Genomic DNA, 22,573 nt, shown 5'->3' on the forward strand with positions numbered 1-22,573 from the left:
AATCAGAAAGTAATACAAAGTTAGAGTTAAATATTTTTTTTAAGGAAACTGTTTCTTTAAAAAAAAATCCTTTCCCCTTTTCTTTAAGGAGTACTTATTATTTCCATCATCCTTGTTGAGTTGTTGATGAATAGCTCACATCGTTTGCCAAGCTCCACCCTCTGTCTTTTTTCTAAACCCTTTACTCATTATTTGCTCAGTCTTTTTCCCACAGCCTAGACAGCCTGTCAAGGCAGCTTAAATAAAACACTGTATTAACATTAGGAAATGGCATTCAGTTCCCAATTGATCTCCTAATACTTTATGTTGAAATGATAATTGGTACAGTCTTCATTGAAAAAAAAGAGAGAAAAACTACTTTTCAGTCACCACAAGGTATTATCTTAGCTAATGTATTCACAACCAAACAGATACATTTTTAAAATCTCCCCATCTGCTGGAGACTGCAGTTCACAATTCTTTTCAGCTGACATAATCCAGATTGATTCGTTCAGCAGATAAAATTCAGGCCACTTCTGCCCTTTATAGGAGCAACATAATACCAGTCTTTATTCAGTAACAATGTAACATAATGGGATCGGAATGTGCAAAATGACTGTTCTTAAATTACTGTGACACACAAGGGTCCAACACAAGCTGTGGTTTAATGTAAAAAATCATTAGGCACAGATTACTAAAGTGGTCCTGCATTAACAAGGTCAAACCGAGACGGTTTATGATATTTTTCACAAAGCAAAAAAAAAAAAAAAAAAAAATTAATGTTTGCTAATATCTAGATTATGAATGTATTTTTAAGAGGGGAAAAATCTGCAGGTTTTTGAGGTTTTTTTCCCATGAAGGAAGCGCTGTTTATTCAATAATGAGTGCAACAGTTAAGGATTCTATAAAGACCTTTTCCGCAGAGCCAAGTTAATCTATTACACACTGAAGCGCACACATAAAAAATCTAAATATCAAAAGGTTGTCAGGAGAGTTGCCAGAAACGAATATTTTTGTGCACTGCTATATCAAACAAATTTTGAAGACAGTAGGATTATTATTAACCCATTCTAGCACTTTCCTTTTGATGTAGCCAGACACCACTAGAAGGAATTTAGCAAAGTTCCACACCGCTGCAGGGGTTTTGCATCTTTGTAAATCATCAATACGTAACAATGCATCTCTCATAAGCTCACCCATCAAACTGTCTGCACAAAAACAGCCAAAGAGAAGAGACACAGTAAATTCTGTCCTTAACAGACAGGTCCATGCACCTTGAGATTCTGATGACCATGTAAGATGAATTTTCTTTGTACAGCTATTTCTTCCTACCTGATACAATCCGAATTTTAATAAGTAGTACTTAAGAAATGCACAATATCTTACACATTGAAATAAAGGAATAAATAAACTACTATTTCCAAACCTATCAGTAACTCTGCTGGTGCTTTCCTCTTGCCTTTGATTTGGAGGCTAATGGCGAATGAAACCCAGCACTGCAGACAGGAGCTCAGCTAGCTTGTGCAAGGCAGCCAGTTTTGGCCCTCAATGGAAGCTAACCCAAAAGCATCATAGCTCAGCTCTGGGAGGAGAGGTGGTGTTTAAAAGAAAAGAATAAACCATTTCTACCCTGCTTTGTACCTGGGGCCCCAGATCAGGTGCCCCACATGGGAATGGGAGGGTTGAATTCCCCACATTCCACTATCCTATTTTGTACACAGTAAAAGACTTTTGCTGCCCCTTACTACTGTGCTAAACTGCTAGATCTGGGCGACTGTTGAAACCAGAGGTTTCAATTTAAGCTATGCCTCATGTGTGCAGAGTGTACAAGCAACAGCTGCATTTTTGACACTGTCCATGGAAAAGGAGTGTCCCATTTGCATGACACATCCCCATGTGCCCACTGCAGACACCTACAGAAACAGCCTCAGAAGCTCAGCTGCAGGATGACACCTGGCAGCCTCTAAGGATAGCTGGGAAGGAATGGGTTGATTTAGAAATTCAGTGTGAACATGTCTGGTATAAAGGTGGGCAGTGCTCACACCCTGACCCTGCTAAGGACAGCCTTCCGCTGGCACAGCACCATGTGTCCACAGTACTACAATAAAATCAAAAACTGCTCTCATGAAACACTTTCATTTGAATTCCCACATTTTGCATCATTTTCCAACAAAACACCAAAATGTTTCCCAGTCAACTCCATCCAAAGCAGTGCAAAAAGTGAATTTGTTGAATAGCCAGACTCATAGCCAGACCATAAAATAAACTTGCATCTTCTGAACAAGAAATGTATTTAAATTACACATGTTCTGCTAAGGTGAACTTCATAATCACAAAAGATTGTAGTTTTAAAAAGTAATGAAAACTAACTGCATCCCTCCAACAGTCTTGGAAACTCATTACAGTCAAATATTTACATATTCTAGTGAACTTAGGATGTCAATTTTGACTACACAAATCCAATAACTGAAACATATGGCCTTGAATCCTGCAATCAATATAAACCTTTTAGAGCCCAAGCTTCAAAAAGTTATATCAAATATATATTCAATGAGAAGAAGGTTAATTGACTAATTGATTACTCAGTTACAATTAAGTGCTCTTCAGATATCTTTGGGAAATACCGAGATATAATAGTGATAGATATTTATTTGTTTATCAGCTCCCTGATTTATAGCTATCATTTATTTTTTATTTCCTAAGTCAATTTTTACATTTATGTGTTTTAACAATATAGTCCCTGGTGAGAATCAATATACATGTTTTTTTCACCATGGGACTATCAAAAGTTAGCCTAGAAATCCATACCTACCAATTCAGCCAATTTCAGTGCAGATTTCAGCCTGATAAATACCTTGCTAAAATATTCAGATTGTCTCCAGATGGCAGTTATGGAGAGGGAACATGAAACATTTGTAGCAATAAAGGTTAACCAATACTAACCGTGCTGATAAACTCTGAACTTAACAACAGTTAAGAGAAAAGATGGCCCTTGGAAAAAAAAAAAAAAAAAAAGGGCAAAATGGTCTGTTTGCATGTTTTAACAAAGTACTATTTCTTATCAAAGTACAAACACATTCATAAAAGTCCCACCCCTACAGCAACAGCCAAGAGGATCTTTGGGATCTCTGGGGCATTTTTAAGTTGACTAAATGATAAATCAGATAGAATCAGGCCTTCAGAGCTGTCTGCACAGAATGCTGTTAACTCTTTAGTAGTATTAACATTATTTAAAATTTATTCAGCAATAGCACCCATATTCTCAATAAGAAGGAGAACACTGTTGTGTCCCACACTGTGCAAACACACATTATTTGCAGATTCATACAAACACATACAAGAGACCCCTCATCTGGTGACTGATGAGCTAAATAAGGCTGGGTAAGATTCATTAAAATATGTTACATTTCTCTTGAGATGGTCAAATAAATTACAAAAAGCTCACTGATAGATATGAAGGCTTTCAACTCTTTCCTGCATTCACCTCCACTGGATTCTCCCTTCCCTCTCCTCTGCCTAAGGGCAGCAGTGCCTGGCTGGGACAGGATGTGCCTGGCCCCCAGAGCACTAAAATCTCATCAATTCTGCTCCTGGACTTTAAATTCACACTTCTGGGCTGAAATTCATCACTAAATGCTTTGTTCTTCTAGTCTTCCACCTTACTGCAATCCAAGAGAGGCAGAGTTAGATCCTCCAAGGCCTGTGAAGTTATTGTGGATTTTCACTGGTGTGGCTGAGAACACAACATGGCCTTACAAGGATATTATTTTTTATCACAAGCTTTCAAAACACGACATGGACACCAGGCATAGAACAAACCCTCCCTACACTGCTCTCCACAGCGTGGCAGGGGTGATGCCTTTGTGCTGGGCCTCCTAAGGAGGTGACAAAGCCACCTGACAGCGAGGTGTCACAGGCAGGGAGGGCAGATGTGTCACTGCTCTGCCACTCCATGGGAGTGACATCCTTTGAATCCCAAGGGACAAGGGTGAGGGCGTGCCGGGTGTGCACTCAGGGGTACTGACAACAACTCCATGGACATCCGTCCTGGGGGGACACTGAGGCCTAGAGACAACAGATTCCAGATTTCATACATGGGATGATGCCAAAAAATGAAGGATTGCTGTGAACAATAAGCTTCAATAAAGGAAGCTAATATTCTGTATTTATGTTCAAGGCTTCAAATTTACCAAAAAATTCTATGGTTTTTTTTCAAAAATGTTCCATATTCACATCCTACACTACGGAGAGAATTATTCAGAAAGACACATCATTAAAATTCTTTACTAAGGAATTTATCATATAAAATAAGAACATTTTATATTAATTAGTCCTGATTTAAAAGGCCATAAATTAGCTTTCTTTTGAGTATGACCAAAGATAACATTATAAGCTAAGTCCTGGGGGACATCACAACACTAACATTATCTACCTCATTTCTGAAGCAGGTCACATACTTTCGCAGCTGATTTTACTTAAACACCCTCCAATATTTTCCAGACTTTATGGAAGTTTATAGAATGTTTCAAAAAATCAGCACCAATTTGAGAATTACAAAAAAAATCAGAAAAAAAGCAGAGAGACAAACTCCCTGCATTTTACAGGTCGTGGCACGTTCATCACCGCACCGGTGTTATTCATAGCCACTGGTCTCACGTAAGTAGGTCATTGGACCTACTTGCCCTTTTCAGTGATCCTGAAATATGGTGGCATACTTGAAAAGCCATATAGAAATGTGGGGCTCTCCTGATAAATCATCCCAGGATCAGCTGCTGGCTCTTGCATTCAGATTCAGGGAAGTGACAGCTGAGTCCTATTAGTAGAGGTGGGGAACAGGGAGCAGGGGTCGAGGGGGCAATTAGCTCCTGCTGTCCCTTGAAAGGGATTCTCCCTTTGCTGGCAGCATAAGGAAAGGTTGAGGTGGAGACAAACCCTTAAGCAAATGCCTGGAAACAGCAGCACCCTTGCACCCTTTTGTGAGAGGAGTGTTTGGGCTGGAGGGAAAGACAAAGCAGGAGAATGGGGGAGGTTGGGAGCTCACCCAGGAAGGCAGTTAACACTGACTTTTTGCAAAGGTGAGGAAATCCCTCCTTCTCCTTCCTCCTGCCCCAGTCAAAGGGGAGAGAGAGAAAAAAAAAAAAAGAGAGAGAAAGAAAGCAAATAAGAAGACTTCTTATGCTACACTGCTCCCTTCCAGGAGCCACAGACCCTGCACCTCCTCTGTCAACCAGGCCATCAGCAGGTGGGAAGGCTGCCTTGAGGCCATGTGCTCTTAACTTCAGGGCTCTTTCTCCAAACCACCATGGCAGAGAAATAGGTATCTGGGTATAGCTGGTACCAGCTACCTGGGCACCGCTGATTTAGGGGGCAGGAGCATAGTTAATGTTAGCTGAAATCTCAGCCTGTGTGATCTCATCATACCCTGCTCTTAACTACATAGAGCCCTCTCACCTCTGATGTAATCTCTTGCCCAATACCTAATAAAATAGAAAAGACTGGTTTTTAACTTTGTATGGAGGTGGGAGATAATGAAGGATTCTTTCTCCAGAAAAAAAAAAATTCAGTGTCTCAAGACAGCAACAAAAAGTCGACCATTAGGAATCCAAGATTAAAAAAAAAAAAAAGAAGCTATCAAAACCTTTTCAGTTGCATGAATTGTGTATGTTAAGAGGCCTGGAAACTGCTTCATGTGCTTCACCTCCTGCTGAGCAGTTTTTATGCTGACAGGACTGAAGATAGGTTTTTTAGCTCATAATATCACAAGGAAAATGCTATAATAAACTAAGACATCTCTGATCGTATGCTAAAGGTGCATATGTAATGTGTTCATGATAAATCTATTTAGCATTAGAGACAAGTTTAAAATACAATTGACTTGTTCCATGTTCCAAAAAATTATCTGTTTGTTGAACTAATTGATATATGCCCTGAATTTTCAGTGTTTAGCAGTTCCAAAGTAAAGTGAAACTTGTCTGAAAACACAGATTTAATTTGTTTGTGAAGAATGCATGTAAAAACATTTAATATGTACAACTGCTACCTGTACCTGCAGCATCAGCTCAGGTTAGGAATTTTGTAATGCATTTTGTAATACTTGGCCTTAACATGTTGAAACTCATCAACAGGTTTTTTATGAATCTGGATACTGCATCCTCAGGTCAAGGGCACAGAGTGAAAAATTCCATCCCTGGTTAAGTAAATCACATGCTTCTCTGTAGAAAACAGTTAAATGAAACTGAGGGTGAACATCCAGCACATAGCACAAGTTCAAAACTAGCCTTTTCATTGTGGATCTCCCTCTCTGTGCATTGAAATCTGGAGCCTGGGTGTTTTTCTAAACCTTTGTCTTCAGATCTTCCCCCTGACTCCTTAAATGTAGGGCTTTATCCTATGTAGACCTGTATTCTACTGTGTGCAAAGTAAAATCTTTCATAATCTGATTTTGACTTTTTTTCTACTTCCAAAGACAAGTAAAAATTTAGTTTCCAGTGTCAAATAAATTAACTATTGTAACTCTGCCTGGCCAAACCAAACCTTAAAAAATGATCAAGTTTACTAATTTAGATGGACTAAAAATACCTAAATTACTGAAAATAGATACAACCCTTGAATTTCAAAACTTTAAAAATTTTATAAGAAAATTTTCCACCACAAAAATATTTAATATTTAAAATCTTACAAAGCCAAACTCAAATATGAAAATGGAGAGCCAGGATCCTTCCAGCTCTATTGCATCCTCTGCATACTTTATACCTCTCATTGTATCATTGTTATATCACATTTTGCTACTGCTAGGTACAACTGGACTCATTTTTCAATGCATGCCAGCATTTCATGATGACAAATAAAGACATTTTAATTTAAAAGTAGGGAGAACAGAATGTCCTACAAGTATTCCATGCAACAGAGGGACTCTGAAATAATTCCTGTCTCTCGTTCAGAATGACAGGGTATAACAGATTCATTGCTTCCACACTTGGAATCTTCCAGGTTATCCCTAACTCCTGAAAATAACATTTCTAAATTCACTTCTCTTAATGCATGAAAATGACCCCTGCCCTGCACAAAACCTGTGGTAAGAAGCAAGCAGGACAGTGGGACTGAAGAGATTTAACCTTTGAGTGCCCTGGAAGTCGATGGAGTTGTTGTGAAGCACTCCCATGGCACCACATCACACCATTTTTTGGGGTCAGAGACGGGCAAAATAGGAAAAAAAAGTCCCCAGGGTCTGTCAGTGTGTCTCAGCTTTACCAAGGCAGCCCAAGCCCTGGTGCAGATCCCCTTTGTGTCCTGTCCCCTGGTCACCATGCAGGCTCCTGTCACCCCTGGCGCTGTTCTGGCACAGCTCCTGTCCCCGAGCGTGGCACAGAGCAGTGACAAACCCACAGCACCTACCCCACGTGTCACCCAGGGCAAAGACATCAGGCAGACAAGGGGAGAATGGGGGCAACATAGTTTACATTTTTAAGTGAGTTCTTGATTAGGTTGTGCTCTTTTGGCCAGAGAATCATTTTTCTGATGATGTTTGTACAGCACCATTCAGCTGGAGACCAGAATTCTGTTACTTTATGTTACCAGCTAGAGTTGGCAAACAAAAATATTTTCTAGTTGAATGCACATGTTCACCCTCCTCCTGCTGCTGCACACTGCTCCTCCAGGAAGGGAAGGAGGAATCCTTCCACTGGGAATTCTCTCAGTGCTGTTCTTTTAGGGGGGCTTATTCCACCTTGTGTTAGCACCAAAAGCTGTAAGTCAGAGACACAGGCAGGGCCTCAGGGTTAGGCTTGAGTCCATCTCTCCTGTGAAGGTACCACATGGAAGAGGAGATGTGAAAGGTTTTAGGACTGCCAGCTACAAAGTTCAGAGGCTCCTTTTACCCTGAACAGGGCAGGAAACCTGTAAAAGTCCACAAAGTCCCAAGCCAGGTTTAACAAGTGCTGATGAGCTTCAGCAGAGAGTTTATGTTGTGGCAGGACCCATTTTATGTCTAGTCTGAATCCAAGAAAATCAGGAGAGAAGGGGGAAATTAAAGGTTAGCTCTGAGTATCAAGCAAGGCATGTGTTTTTTTAATGTAGCCTTAATGAGTTTTGCCATCCTATATCCACTGACATTTTAATAACTGCTAAACCCCTGAAAGTCTCCAGAGGAGGTGCACTGATACTATGATGAGCATAAAATAAATGCATAGACAGACAGACAGATATTAATAATTTCTTTCTACTGATGTACACGTGTATATTTGTATAATAATATAAAGCTTTCAGGGTATTTTAGCCCTATTCAGCACAACAACATTTACTTCTATCAGTCTAATCATAAATACAATTATTCTTGAGTACTCTATTACAAAAACCAATAAACTAGGCCTCAATAGAGATTCTGAAATTACTTAACTTTTCTTTAGAAAAATATTAAAACAGTATTATCACATCAATGAGAAGAAAAGACAGGAAGATAATAAAGTTATGTTAAACCTCCCTGTATTTACTCATGTGTGAAACAGTTATGTCTGGTCACATAATTGCAATGGTTCTGAGAAATATTTCATATTTTATAATGAACATTAAAAGAGTTTGTGGATCATTACTTTATATGAGTTCCAAAGTTATTACATAAAACCCAACAGGAATGGTTATAAATTATTTGATCCTCTAGTCTGGCCTTGGTAAACATAACATGAAGGCTGAACTATCTCAGCAGACAAGATTCACGAAAACAGGTAAAGTGCCACTACAGTCAAAAAAAAAAAAAAAGAAAGAAATACCTGGGTACTTGTAAACAAGACTCTTAACTTTTTTTCTGTGTTGTTTCAAAAAAATCCTTTTCTACAAGGAGCTTCAGCCATTAAAAAAAAAATAAGAAAAGCGTTTTCTAGAACAAAAGAAAACTTGCTTACAGGCATGGACTATCATCTACCAATGTGGCATTATCATAACCATGGCCCTAAAGTCACTGGCAGATTCTTGAACTTACACTTCAGTATGTGTTTAAGACACTATACTTAGCCATGAAATAATATCACAGGCAATTATTTGATTTTCCAAAGAATTCTGAAGAGTAACTCATTGAAATATGAAAAATAACAAAAAAAATTACGTACTTTAAACAATTATGAAGAATTTTTGTCTTCAAACTCCAATGGGCAGCAACATTTTAATTAATGAGTGATCATTTGCACCAGAGATAAATGTAATACTAAATGAATTCTGGTCTATTTCACCCCCTCAGCTCATCTTTGTCTCTAGCTCCTGTTCTTTGTGTCAAAGTACTTTGTGGATGTTTTTGTTTTGTTCTGGAAACGTCTTCTAAGAATATTAATATGGAGAATTATACAATTATGCATGCACAACATTTAATAAGACTGGAAAACATGTTTAGATATTCTGGTCAATTTACAACATATCTTTAATGCAAATCATAACTGAGTTTCAAATCCTGCAAATTTCTGCTCAGCATTCTCTGTGTTTCCATGTGCAAGAAGACCCTTTCCTAGAAGGAATTACTGGGGAACACTTTTGGCTCAGGTAGAGAGAAGCCTGGGCTGGGTGATGAGGGGATGCCCTGGCTCCCTGCCCTGCTGTGGGTTTCCAAGCCATGGCTGGGGTTGGTGGGAGCACTGACAGCCACAGAGCAGCCCCTGCTGAGCTGGAGCTCAGGACTCTTCCTGCAGGACCTGCTGGAGCAGGACACAGGCAGGCTTCACTGACCACTTCTAACTTTTTTTCCCCTTCCAGAATTCCAGGAGTTTTATTGAAACACTAAACCACACTGCCAGAGGCACTTAGCCTCTGCAGTCTTTCATCACAAAACACTTAGCCATGAAAATCTCCTGCCTTGCCACTCCTCTGGTTGTCTGATGCCAGGAGTGCCCTGGCCCTGCTGGAGGAGCTGCCAGGGTGGGCCATGGTCCCTCCTGGGAGCATCAGCCCACAGAGAAGTTAGAGTTTATTTTTAGGATTGATATTACCTCCTGTGTGACAACCACCCCTTTGGGAAAACACACGTTGAGCCACCCAAAACCATTCTGTGCTTTAAGCAGCTCACAGTTCTCACTGACCAGTTTTATTAGAGCTTATTCTCTGTGTTATCTTGTTCAGTTCTTGCATGGTGGTTACTCACTGCCACAATTTTCTCAAGCTGAAACTCTGCCCTCACCTTTGCCTCAAACTCTGCCCTCACCTTTGCCTCATTGTTTCTTTTTCTACACTTGAAGTCACTAGCTGTTTCCATTAGTCAAAGTATGCAATTTGTTAAATAACTTCCTTTTTACTTTTTGGCTTTTCAGGAAATTTCAAGGATGAGTTAGCCTCTGTAACCTCACCTGGAAATTCTTACTGTTTGCCCACATTCTCTGAATTTTTTAAGTGATATTCTGACTTCTAACAGCATCTCTTTGCATTAAAAGTATACAACCTGTGGTATCAACATTGAAGGATTTTACAGAAGACTCGACCCAATCCATGCCATAAACAAAGCTTTGGGTGAGCTGATGGGGACAGGCACAGCTCGAGAGAACGAGGCAGCAAAACTTTCAGGGCTAATCTGGGGAAGGCAGCAGCCTGTTGGAAGTACTTTGCTTTTTGGAGATAATCTGTTCGTTTTTTCTGTGACCGGCATCTCCAAGCCATCTGTGTCGCATCCTCTAGGTGGTGCTGATACTGCACAGCTCCCGCTTCCCCACACAATGAAAACATTAATTTGCTATGAGATAATTTTTGACGTAAATGTAAAATGGTGCCCATTCGAACTCAGTAATGAAGCATGGTGCATTTCTACAGCTCCTAATTTGACTAGTTAAATGACTCCATTACGTGTCTAACAGACAGAAGCAAATAATTTCTGGTCAGTTGACGCTCACTTATCCGTATCATTTTACCCTGAAAATAAAGTCTCTAATCTACAGTTTCTTTGTCTTAGTTTTTTTAAATATTATTAAAGCAAACATACTTAAATAAGAGAGATTAAACCAACACAAACTAACAATTAAGGCTACAATACAGAAATCAAGTTTATATCATGTGGGAGGATGGATAAAAAAAATTAAAATTAAATAATAAATTAAATGACTGCTTATCTCTGTTACTTCCAGTATAAGATTTGACAACATAGCTATTTATGAAAAGGAAAATATCTATCTATCTTTCTCAAGTTTTGAAAACCACTTTAAATGCAGCCTGCAAGTCTGCCTATAAAACTTCTCTGCACAACTTTGAGAATGTTTGGAAAGACTCTTTACAGTACAGAGCAATAAAATAAAAATGTTGCCTTAATAAATATCAGGTGATGAATAATTTTGCCCCGAGGAAAAAAATGGTTAATGCTGAATCTTAATGTTCCTCATCTAAACGCTTTTTTCTTCCTGCTAAAAACAAGTTTAGAATTAAAGCATATCACTTTACACATATTGCATGCATATTAGCGAGACACAGCTGCTTATGCCCTACTCTTAAGAGCCATATGATTAAGTTATGGGATATCAGATAATCCAAAGTCCCTTTCTATTGGCCACCTTTTGCAGACAAAGGCTTTTTAGTTTTAAGTCCATTTAATGACAGAATGTCCAATTCTATAAATGTGTGAGTAATTCCAGTGGAACACCTGTGGCTCTCTCTGCTAGAATATAGAAGGAGAGACATAAAATGTCATTACAGTAACATTCAGTGTCTGACTTTAGCAAAAAAATATTCACAATCAAGGCTGCCACTCCATCCCTGATGTATTCCATCATGCTCGGGTTTCCATGGTCTCAGAGAAGTGAGTGTGAGCTTACATACCATATGTGGTACCAGCCTTCCTCACAGTGGGGTGAGCTAAGGACAGAGCAGCAGTTTTCTGGTTGAAATCACGGGTTCTGTGGGCTCACTTCCACCATGGTTTGTGGGGACAGAGGCATGTGACTCTCAGCATTAATGCCAAGGAAAAAGCAAAAGTGTTCATATTACTGTTAAAAACTAACCCCTCCTACCCCTGTACTTAACCTTGTTTTCATAGATTCTTTTTTCTCTCCCCAAAGATCTAAACACTATTTGAGCAAGTTTTGTATGACTACAAGTTTCCTAGTGACAGGGAAGAAGGACAAGCAGATTTTGGTGCATCTGGTGAAACATCCAGAAAACCTGAGTTTTCTATTGATGTTGTTTTTGCAGTCATGACAGTGGAAATGTTATGACCCAAATCTAACCATGGAGAGTTACATTAAAATTAATGGACTACTTCATAGTAGCCATTCTTCAAACAGAAGCAGCATTCAAGGAGTTGGAGTTGGATTTACAACTAAAATATAAAGCTCAATATCGATGTTCAATTTCAGCAGGGTTAATTTTGAGAGCATGCTGGAAGTGTCAGTGCATCGCAGGCTCACTGCTGCTCTCGAGGAAGGCAATGGCAAAACTCCCAGCTGACTTCAATGAGAGGAGGAGCAGACCCTGAATGGAATAAAGGAGCGGAGGAAACAACTCCATACGGAAATGGCAAGTATTCAAAGATGAGTTCATATCAGCAGAAAATACACATGGGGCCTGACAAAAATACATGAAGGGTCAGAGAAGTGATGTCTGTCTTGGGAAATCCAAAATAGCAAAGCAGAAGATCTGAGACTGAAGGGGAAGGATGGTCTGGGCACAGCACAATGGCCTCAGCACTTGAAGCAGGATTGCTGGGTTTATCAAGGCTGGGATGCACATGGGGAGGGTGGCACGAGGCCACCCTGCACTGCACATGCACCAAGCAACCAAGGCAGGCACCCAGCAGGACACCCACCACCGAGGCGGCTGCAAACACCAACACGTGCAGCAGCTAACGAGGACAAGAAAGATTAATAAATCCAAAAGTTGAAGCTGTAAAAATGCACTTCTTCAAGAAGCTGAAGAAATACTGCAGATGGGATGACAGGCAGAATCTGGAAGGAAGAGGCAGAAGCAAGGGGATAGTTTAGCAAATATCTGTGGAACATCTTCGGGAGCAGGGGAGGTGGCTGTGGACGGGAGGACTAATGTGACACCTATATATAACAGCAGCTCTAGGGAAGATCAAGGAAATTAAACACCAGTCAGCCTGATTTCAGCAGTGGGAAAGATATTGGAAACACTAATCAGGGACAAAATAGGGAAAGTTATGATTTAATTAAAGATATTCAGCATGGATTCACAAAAGGGAGATCATACGTAACAAAACTAATAGAATATTTTGAAAAAAAATAACACCCCATGGGAAAATAAAGAAGCAACAAAAAACCAAACTCAAAAAGAATCAAAGGAATCCATGACCATGATTTACGTGGGCTCTCTGCAAGGTAGTGCCACATGATCCCCTAACAGGCTACAACGCCGTAAGTTCTGACGAGAGGCTGAGCTAAATAATGCATCACGACCCGGACAGCATGTGAGGGCACAGTGCTCTGCATGCTAACAGCAAGAGCAGAGTGTGCAAGGGGAGAGCTGGCCTGCCCCAAAGATCACTACAGAACCTCTGTTCATTCAGCTTCTGTTTCAGCAGCATGCAGAAATGGGATGAAATTTATTCAGACTAGGAAATGGAGGAGAAGCCGCAGACAATTTGAATGAAGGGACAATATATAAATAAAAAAATCCAGCCTGCCTTTTAGTGAGCAGGGAAAGTGATGGGATATGATTCAATAGAGAAAAAATGTCAAGTGACATAGTGGTAAGAACAAAAGGCAGGCAACACTCGCCGCTCTTCTTAGTGGAGGCAGAAGGGGCAGAAGCAGGGTGAAAAATGAGAAATTAAACTCAAAATCTTAAGCCTAGAACATAATGTCAGCATAAAAAGAAGCAGAGATATTTCTGGAATCTCCAAACTGACTAACTGTGCAAAATCATTCCTGTACTGTTTAACAGGACAACAAGGAAATATTTTCTGTACCATACCCTAACTTTGGCTACCTTTATCACTGGGCCTATCCAGAGCATCCAAAAAGCCAAGTGACAAAATTATCTCAGATAGTTAGAATCCAAACCAGGTCAGTATTTCTTAGAAGCCCAGGTAGGGATAACACCACTGCTGAAGTAGCCTCACGTTACAGCCCCATCAATAACAAGCAGGCACGAGCTGAAGCTAAGGAAAAGCAGGCACTAATGGAATTTAAGTGGAATTTCTTTACACAGAGATGATAGTCAATGTCACGCACAACCCAGGGCAGCATTAGCAACCTGTGGAAAAATATTACACCATGACTCACTCAGAACAAAAGCCAAACAGTGCAATTACATTCCTGACTTTTCATCCTTCAGTACTTTAAAACTATGAGAGCTGCTATTCAAATGAAATATTATAAAATAAAGACTGTTAATTTGTATCATGGGCCAGGAAAAAAATGTAAGCCGGCTAAAATCTGCACATTTTCATGCACATAACACGTGAAAGCAGGTAACTGAGAGGTGCCAGAGGATGCACAAAGAACCACCCCCCAGGTGAGCTGCCGAGAAGCCCCACTGCCCTGCAGCCTCTGCAGTCTGCCCTCATGCCCAGCTCACTTCAGCTACTTTGGTGGGGAGGTTTATGATTTCCCAAGCAAAAAATATATCCCAAAAAAGGGCCATAAGGGAATGCTCCTGGTGATGTTTCTGCCTTAAAAACCCAGCATGAAGTTACTAGAAATGGGAGGCCAGAAATTCTGCTGCTCCAACTACCACGGAAACAAATGGGATTTACACGCAACACTACAGCCACAGTGCAAGTGACAGACTGGTGTCTACAGTTGTCTGTAACTCATTGGACAGCCCTTATGCCTATCTCATAATGCCTGTTAATTCTTGAGTGTCTTCAGGGCTACACCTTCAGGGTATAGCCTTAAAAACAGTGATTTGTAGTGCAAGCCCCAGGAGATGTGACACTGTCACCCTCTGCAAGCACAGTGTGATAAATACTGGAGATACACAGATCACAAGACTAAGAGGGGATCAATAGCAAGGAAAGGGAGGGTGAAGGAGGAGACATAAGTCAGTTCACCACCTCAAGCAGCAGGACAAGGGCTCTGTGTTACAGGTGCCATGTCCTGGCTGCCTCACATCTGCCCTTCCCTCCCTGGCTTCTTGGAAAGTCACATCTGCTCCTACCAGGACATGCACATTATTTCTGTCCCATTCTGCCCCTAAACATCACCAACATCCCACTTCATGCTGGGACACGAGGTGGATTCAGAGTCTCTTGCAGGGTGGAGAGGAAAGGTGGGGATCCCACTGCCTGCCAGCACACTCCTCTATGGGATACCCAAAAACCAGGAGAGGGTGGTTTGGGCAACGCATGGCATGAGGATATTTTGCACAGAGCAAAGCAAAAATCTCTGTCCATACTCCCACCACCCATCCAGAAAAAGGACAGCATGAAGTTACAGCTATGGAAACTCATACAAACAGCACTGAGCTTTAATTCACAACCGAGCCAAGCACAGAGCCCCTTAATTACAACCAGACACATGAATGTGAGGTATCTAGAATGAAAACAAAGGGTTAAAATACCTGTCTGGATTTTTTCTTGAAAATCAGTCATTGAGAATCATCTGTCAGTAAGACAAAATTAATTACTACATGTAAAATTGAAAAAAAAAAGCAACATAAATTTAAATATTACATAATATTACAAAAATGTTCATAAAATCCTACTGTTAATGATGCATGTTCACCTTTCTAATACTCAAACTAACCAAGATTATTATACCCAATTTGCAATAATCAAAAAAGAGAGGAAAAGAAAGGACTTATTTTTTTTTTAATTTCTTTGTCTGACTTTAGAAGCTTTGGAAAAAGCCTCAAATTACAGTAACTTGCAAAATTCAGTCATATTTTTGAATACTGTTCGAGGGCTGGTGCTGAAGAAATTGCTGAAGTCTAAATGTTAGACATTTATGCTTAACAAAGCTAGTAAATAGAAGCCTTAACTACTTCATTCACTCGAAGGCAATTATTGCACTTCTCTTGCAAGTATTTTACTAATTTATGCATAGTTAGTCTTACTTAGGCATTAAATCAATTACTGGTAATATATTAAATATGTTCTTAAGTTTAACATGCAAATACAGTTCTGCACTGGAGTTTTAAGGCCTTTTTTGGAGACATTTGTATGTGTTTACATTAAAAGGGCTTTAAAAAATTGGCAGCAAATAGATGCACAAGTTTCTTACAGCAGAGGCACAAACCTCCCACACACCCCAGGCCAGCACCCAGATGCTGCAGGGTTGAAAGTCAAGAATCAGGAGAAACACCTTCCACCTCCAAAAAAAGGTTAAAAAATATATATCCTAGCCAGCATATTATATGGAGTGCTGCCTCCAGCTGGGATAATTATTAAATTAATAATTAAAAAAAGGCACTCAAAAGTCCTTGAGACATTAAGCCTGAACACCAAAAGCTAACAGGATGATAAGGAGTAAGTTCAGCAGAAGCTGGCTACATTCACCCCATAAGACACTGCTGGGTGCCTTGAGTGAGGGGCTGAACAATGTTTTTATTGTGGTTCCAAAGAAGGGGCTTTATGTACCTCAGGAATAACAGAGCTTCTCTTGGTAGAGAAACAGATATAGAAATAATAATAATAATAATTTTTTAAAAAAATTAAGAATTCCAGAATTCAGCAAAAAGCTTTTTTAAAAAAATTATCGAAGTGTACAGAACCATTAATACTCCCCTGCACCCAGAAAACATCTCCCAGCTGACTGGCAGGCTGCTACTCGTAACTGCTCCTGGACAAAACCAGGTACCACCAGAGCATGGAGCCTCAGAGCTCAAAGAGCAAGGCATGGGCACAGCATCTGCTGTGACAAACAGCATAAAGATCTGCCCTGAGGGTGCAGTTCTGTAAAACTTCCAAGAAAAAACCAGAAAAACCCCAAAGAAAATCTTGAATAAGAGCTGCTAAGGCTGTAGAGTCACAGAAGTCCTGTGTTAACAGTGCAGAAAGTCAGGGGTGCTCACACAGCCCGGTGCCTTTGAGGAAGCTGCTCATCCCCACCTGGACCAGCACCAAGAAAATCACTAGTTCCTTCTTGGACCCTGTTTCCTCAATCAAGAAAGCTGAGACTACAAATTGCTATTAAAAATTGGAAGGAAAAAGTGTCTTTTTGTTGAAGACATGAAGGGGAAGGGAGGAGGGGGGAATAGTAAAGCAGCAGAAAATGGGGATTGGTTGCCAAACTGGAAAAATCAATTATTCTACTGAACAACAGTAGTTACAAATATAGCTGCCTCTACTCCCTCCTCCTCCTCCTCCTCCATTGAACAAATTGTTAAAAGAACCAACAATCTGTTGAACGACAACCCCCGGTATGGTGTCATCGTTTAAAAAGTGAACACAGAAAAGGTCTTGTTAAAAACGAGCCACAAAGCTCCAGACACAATTTTGGATTCGCCCTGGGTGAATCCCTGTGCTCGTTTTGTTGAGCTTAAAGCAGCCATTCTGAACCGGGTGTTTGATCATATCAATGCAAATAAATGCTTGAAAAGCACCCAAAACAGCCCAGATCATGATGATACTGTTTGGACTCGTTCCATCTAAAAGTAAATTCCCACAGTTACTTAGCCCCCCATGTAAGATCATCTTCACTTGGTTGTTTGGGTTTTTTTAAAAACCATATAACAGTATTGTCTTTGGTCCAATAATTGCACTTTTAAATGCAAAATGAGGCTTCAAAACCAGCTGATAAATGCTTCTCTTCATGCAGGATGAATAAAAACCTGGTGGTGACACACCAGGTTGGCAGCATTGTAGAGCAAGGTCCTGCGGGTTTCTTTGAAAAAACTGTTCCAGCATTAGAGGAGGACAAAGGAAAATAGTGGGAATTTGTCTTCCGTGCCACATTGTTGATTAGGGCAGTGCTGAATGAAATGGGAGTGTCAGTAAGGTGAGGCTGCAGTGTGGGGGCTGAGGTTTGGCTCAGGATGGGTGCTGAGAGCAGGGACCCGATGAACAGCAGCAGGGCTGGGCACCCACAGGTGCCTGCAGCATCCTCATTTCTTAAAGAGGTTTTGCCTCTTTACTGTTAAAATAGTGATAAGGGATGCAGTACTGAGAGATAATGAGTATTTCCAAGATAAACCAGACAAGTGATGTGCCATGCCAGAAGACCATGGCCAACACACCATTACAATGGCTCCTGGTTTGGCCACCTCACGCCAAGTTATGATTTTTTAACAATTCCAGCCCATGGCAGGTGGGTTTGCATGTCTGTTAATAAAACAGGATCTCATGGCAAGCTTCAAAGCCATTTTTACACTTGTACTCTCAGGCACTTACTGCAAGGAATGCACTCATGCCAATATACTTCATTTGCCAGGCTGATAAAATAAATAATGCTGGACACCGTTTTTGCTTTCTTTTCTTTGTCAGATGACTACATTAAAAAAAACATGCTAAAAATCTAAGAATCTTAATAGCTGTTGTGCATTCGGCAGATGGTACCATCTAGACCCAGCTAATTTGAGGCCAAGCAGTCTAAATCCCAGCTTCAGACAAGGAATAAAATTTAATAGTGAAATAGTGGGGTGAAAACAATGATGAGAGAATTGAGGGGATCATCCATTCCCTTTGCTTGGAAAATAAAGGGTAGTTACTATTCTTGATGGCAGAAGCTTTGACCAATGTGCCAACAAAAAAACTGAACTTGATTCCTCATCTATTCTGTAAAAGTGCCAATTCAAGAGTCACATGTGATTTTCAAAGGGGCAAAGGGATACAAGCCATGCTTAATTCTACCTTTGCTCTTCAAAAATATCTTTAAAACAGCAAACTGTGGAAATTAAAGCAGTTTCCAAAATATTTACCCTAAGAAAATATGCCACAGCTGAACTGTGCATAGAAACTGCTATTTTCTGTTCCTACTTTTAAAGCTATTTTTTTTAATTCTTTCTAATGAGGAGAGCTACTTTTCAGGGAGGAAAGCACAGCAAAACTGAAAAGAAAGAGAATGATTCCCAAGCACAAAGTGCAATGAAAGGCTGTATATGCTTTTCATGTAAGCATACATTATGCCTTCCATATTGTTAAAACTTGCTCATCACTGAAGTACTCTACATGTAACTAAATTACAAATGGCTCAATGATAACAAAACATAGCAAATTAAGACAGAATCAGGTCAGACTTCTGTTTGAATTATCTAACTGAGTCTCTAACCTGGCACAGTGTTTGGCCACAGTAAAAATACATTAAATACATACAAGCATATTTTTATATATAGACATATATATGTCTATGAATGTGAAAAAAATGCATTAGAAAAAAAAAAGACAAAATGCACAGGAACCAAAATCCATGTGCCAAGTGGGTGAGGGGGGAACAGGACACATTTAGACCAAGACTCCTTAATTTTGGGTACAATCAGAATCTGCTCCCCCCAAAAAACCCACCCAAAAGCAACAAAACAAAACCAAAACACATTGAGATGCAAGACAAAGCATTTGCATCTTTGGATACCTGATTTGATCCTGTCATCAGGGATGTAGACACCATCTCAGATACTCAGACTGTGTGAAATTATAGACAGAAATCACAGTAAAAAATGCTAAAGGCAGTGATCAGACTAAAAGGTTCATTGCAAGGAGAAGGTAGTAATACTGCACATTAATGAAAGCCTGGACCTATCACCTGCTGTAATAATTATCATGCTAATATGGGGGGTTGCCTCGGTTTGTGGTTTTTGGCATCCCATTACTACCAGAAACTGCAAATTCAAACACTCTATGTGTAACATAAATGAAAATATTCTCACCTTAATGCCATGCAGAAGAAATAAATTATGTTTGGTTTTCTTTTTTTTTTTTTTCATTTTCACTTTTAAATTTCCTTTGACTGGGTGAACCTCAGGCTATGGAAATACACACAGGCATTGTAGCTGCACAGATACCAGCATACAAATCTCTTCTGTACAGGAAACACATCAACACTAATCCATTTTCTGTACGAAATGTAAAACTTCACATGTTCTGTTCAAGCTCATTACTGACTAGTATCTTAAGCTTGTCAAGTGTTCTAAAGGAGCTTTCCAAGAGAAGTTTGTAGTTAAGCATATGGTAAGCTCGTCCAGTCCATATGACTGGTTGAGCATCGACCACTACTGTTGATACAGTTTCCCTCAATATTATGACAGTATTTGTCAATGAAAATTAAATTGCTGTCAAACTTTTCCCACTAAACTTACAGCACAGCACTCAGAGAGAGCCAGCTTCATGACTCAAGCCAATAAGGCCTCTTCTAAACACTCGGTTTTTTTTACCCATTTGTGGAAAATTCCCTCTGGATTTATTTCTGACTTTTGCAATAGCCTAGAAAGGCTTTCCATCTCTTTCTGTGGAAAAATTCTGTGAAGCCATATTTAATGCATTTACTGTCTTTTCTTATAGTCTGTGAAAATCACAGAGAGCAATATCTGGGTGATCTGTGAGGGCAGGTGCTCACAGACCGTAGAACGCGTGACAACGCTGTGCCAAACTTGAGGGATCACACATGGATGCAATGTGTCCTGCTCATATGCTAAAATATCTGCCTGGAGTTCATATTTTGAGGGTCAGGGAATAGCCACATAATGAGAAAAGCCTGAAAAAACCTAGACCAAGCAGGTTCAAAAAATAACAATTACAGTTTTATTATCTTTGAAATAATTCTAAGGAGTTGGTGAAATATCGCATGTTTTAAACAAACATGCTGCAGATTTATTCTTCACCTTTTAACATTGTTTTCAAATGCTGAAAAAAAAAATCCCCACAAATAAAATACTTATAACTTCCTAAACAATTATGTCAATGAAGGCTGCTTCTTAATCAATTTTGAAATTAAAAAAGTGGCATTATAGCTGTTTGTATGGGGTAATAGCTATTTCTATGGCTATTTCTATGGGGTTAATATCACATTAAAAAAAAAAAGGTGTAATAGAAGAAAACAGTGAATAGGCAGTCAGGGAAGAAGAAAAATATTGATGCATATACCAAGAACACATAAATGGCATTAATTGCAGTAGGTACTGTAAGAGAGTTGCTGCTTTTAGTTGGTGCTTTACCATCTCCCTTCTACACATGAATCTGGTCTCAGCTACAGGAAATACTTCTGAGATTGATTTATATAATCATTCTGGAATTGTACTTCTTTGCTACCATTCTCCTACATTTCTCATTAGCTGACACAGCCAGTGCCTCAGGACCAGCAAACCAATGCTATGTGATACTTGCTAAAACATTCACCACCAAATTTTAAAACCTGCCCCTGCTGCTGCTGTGCCTGTGATGGGGAGCAAGTCCCAGTTTGGGCTGGGCAGACCCCACTGAGGACATCCCAAGGCAAATCTCACACCTGGCCCAGGTGATTTTCAGAGGCCAAGGAACAGCTAAGCTGCTGACCTCCCCTGGGAGGCTCCCTAGGTCTGCTGCAGGTGCCTGGGAGGGCTGCTCTGCAGGATGCTGTCATGGGAATAGAGGCTCTCCAAGCCCAGCGCCAGGTGAGGCAGCTGCAAGCCCAGGGACCACCTCACCCTGGGACTTTTGTCTGCAACTCTTATTGTGTTAATAAAACAGTCCTACTCAAACAGATGGGCCCTCTTTCCATCCAAACACAGGAGATAGCAAATAGCTGATGTCTCCATGTCCTTCCACAACCAGGTTGTGCTTCAGTTTGATTTTTCTACTCTAACAGATTGAGCACGCATGAAAATTTTGATGCAATAGAAAATCAGAAGTCAAGATGTTTTTCTCTTTTCTAATCTGGGGATGCAGAAATACAAATCAGCAGCAGTGAGGCTTTTCTTCTTTAGGGATCCTTTTGTAAGGGACAGGGGATAGTGCTCAAGGTCGTTGGCTTTTCTGTTTTTGACGAAATTATTTGTCTGCTCTTAAATTCAATGGGCAATTTCAGTAGCAGCCACTTCCAAAAGCCTAAATTTGGCAGTTTGTAATACTTAGTCAGTCTGTTGGGAAGGCAGCAATGTCCCTAAAATACAGATATGGAATTAAAATATGGAGCAGAACAATGACTCTATTTGTCTCTTATATGGAGACACATACACAGAGATTACTCAGATGGAAAAAGGGATATAAGAAGAATCCCAGAAATGACAAGTGCACATTAAGCATCATCATGTTTTAGACTGAGATATTTCTTTGAGAAATTATTTGCAACTCGGAGCTGTACCTCTGCAGCACACACATGGCTTGGGTATGATGAGCAATTGGAGCAGAGATTAGCTGGAGACTCTAGCAGAGAAAAATGGGAGAAGGCTGATACATATCTATGTTCAGAGGTGATAATGTCACCCTGGCCCATCACAATTTCAGTAGGCTGATGGTGGAATTTAAGCCTCTCTCATATCGAGTGCACAAAGAGGTACATCTTGGCAGTATAACAAAAGCCAATGTGGGTGGCAAGGTAGCTGCAAATTTAAGCATGAATGCTCTGGATGTGGGGGCTTGCACCTGATTACCAGATGCTTCAAGCAGATGGCCAGGGAGAGGAGAGAACAAGGCTCATGGTTGCTTTGATAGGGTTACAAAAAGCACCAAAACCAGGAAACAGAAAAAAAGAAAACTTCCCTGACTCCACAAGGCATCAGATCGACAGGGCCACTGAGACACAGCACACTCTGCACCAGACTTGGGAGG

General features: G+C 40.2%; 1 protein-coding gene across 8 annotated transcripts in view; it reads right to left on the bottom strand.

Annotated features, from left to right (window-relative positions):
- ZNF536 (zinc finger protein 536) overlaps positions 1 to 22,573 on the bottom strand; it is a 344,409-nt gene that overhangs the window by 43,308 nt on the left and 278,528 nt on the right. The window contains exon 9 of one of the 8 annotated variants that reach the window (XM_071440312.1): positions 15,457 to 15,497. The exons of the other annotated variants lie outside the window; for them this stretch is intronic. Within the exon in view, the coding sequence (XP_071296413.1) occupies positions 15,484 to 15,497 (14 nt within the window). The 3' untranslated portion in view covers positions 15,457 to 15,483. The remainder of the gene's footprint in view (positions 1 to 15,456; positions 15,498 to 22,573) is intronic. 8 annotated transcript variants of the gene reach the window in all.

Source organism: Agelaius tricolor, unplaced genomic scaffold (assembly GCF_023055355.1).
Source record: "Agelaius tricolor isolate 1412-34295 unplaced genomic scaffold, bAgeTri1.0.p SCAF_15, whole genome shotgun sequence".
NCBI classification, from domain to species: domain Eukaryota; kingdom Metazoa; phylum Chordata; class Aves; order Passeriformes; family Icteridae; genus Agelaius; species Agelaius tricolor.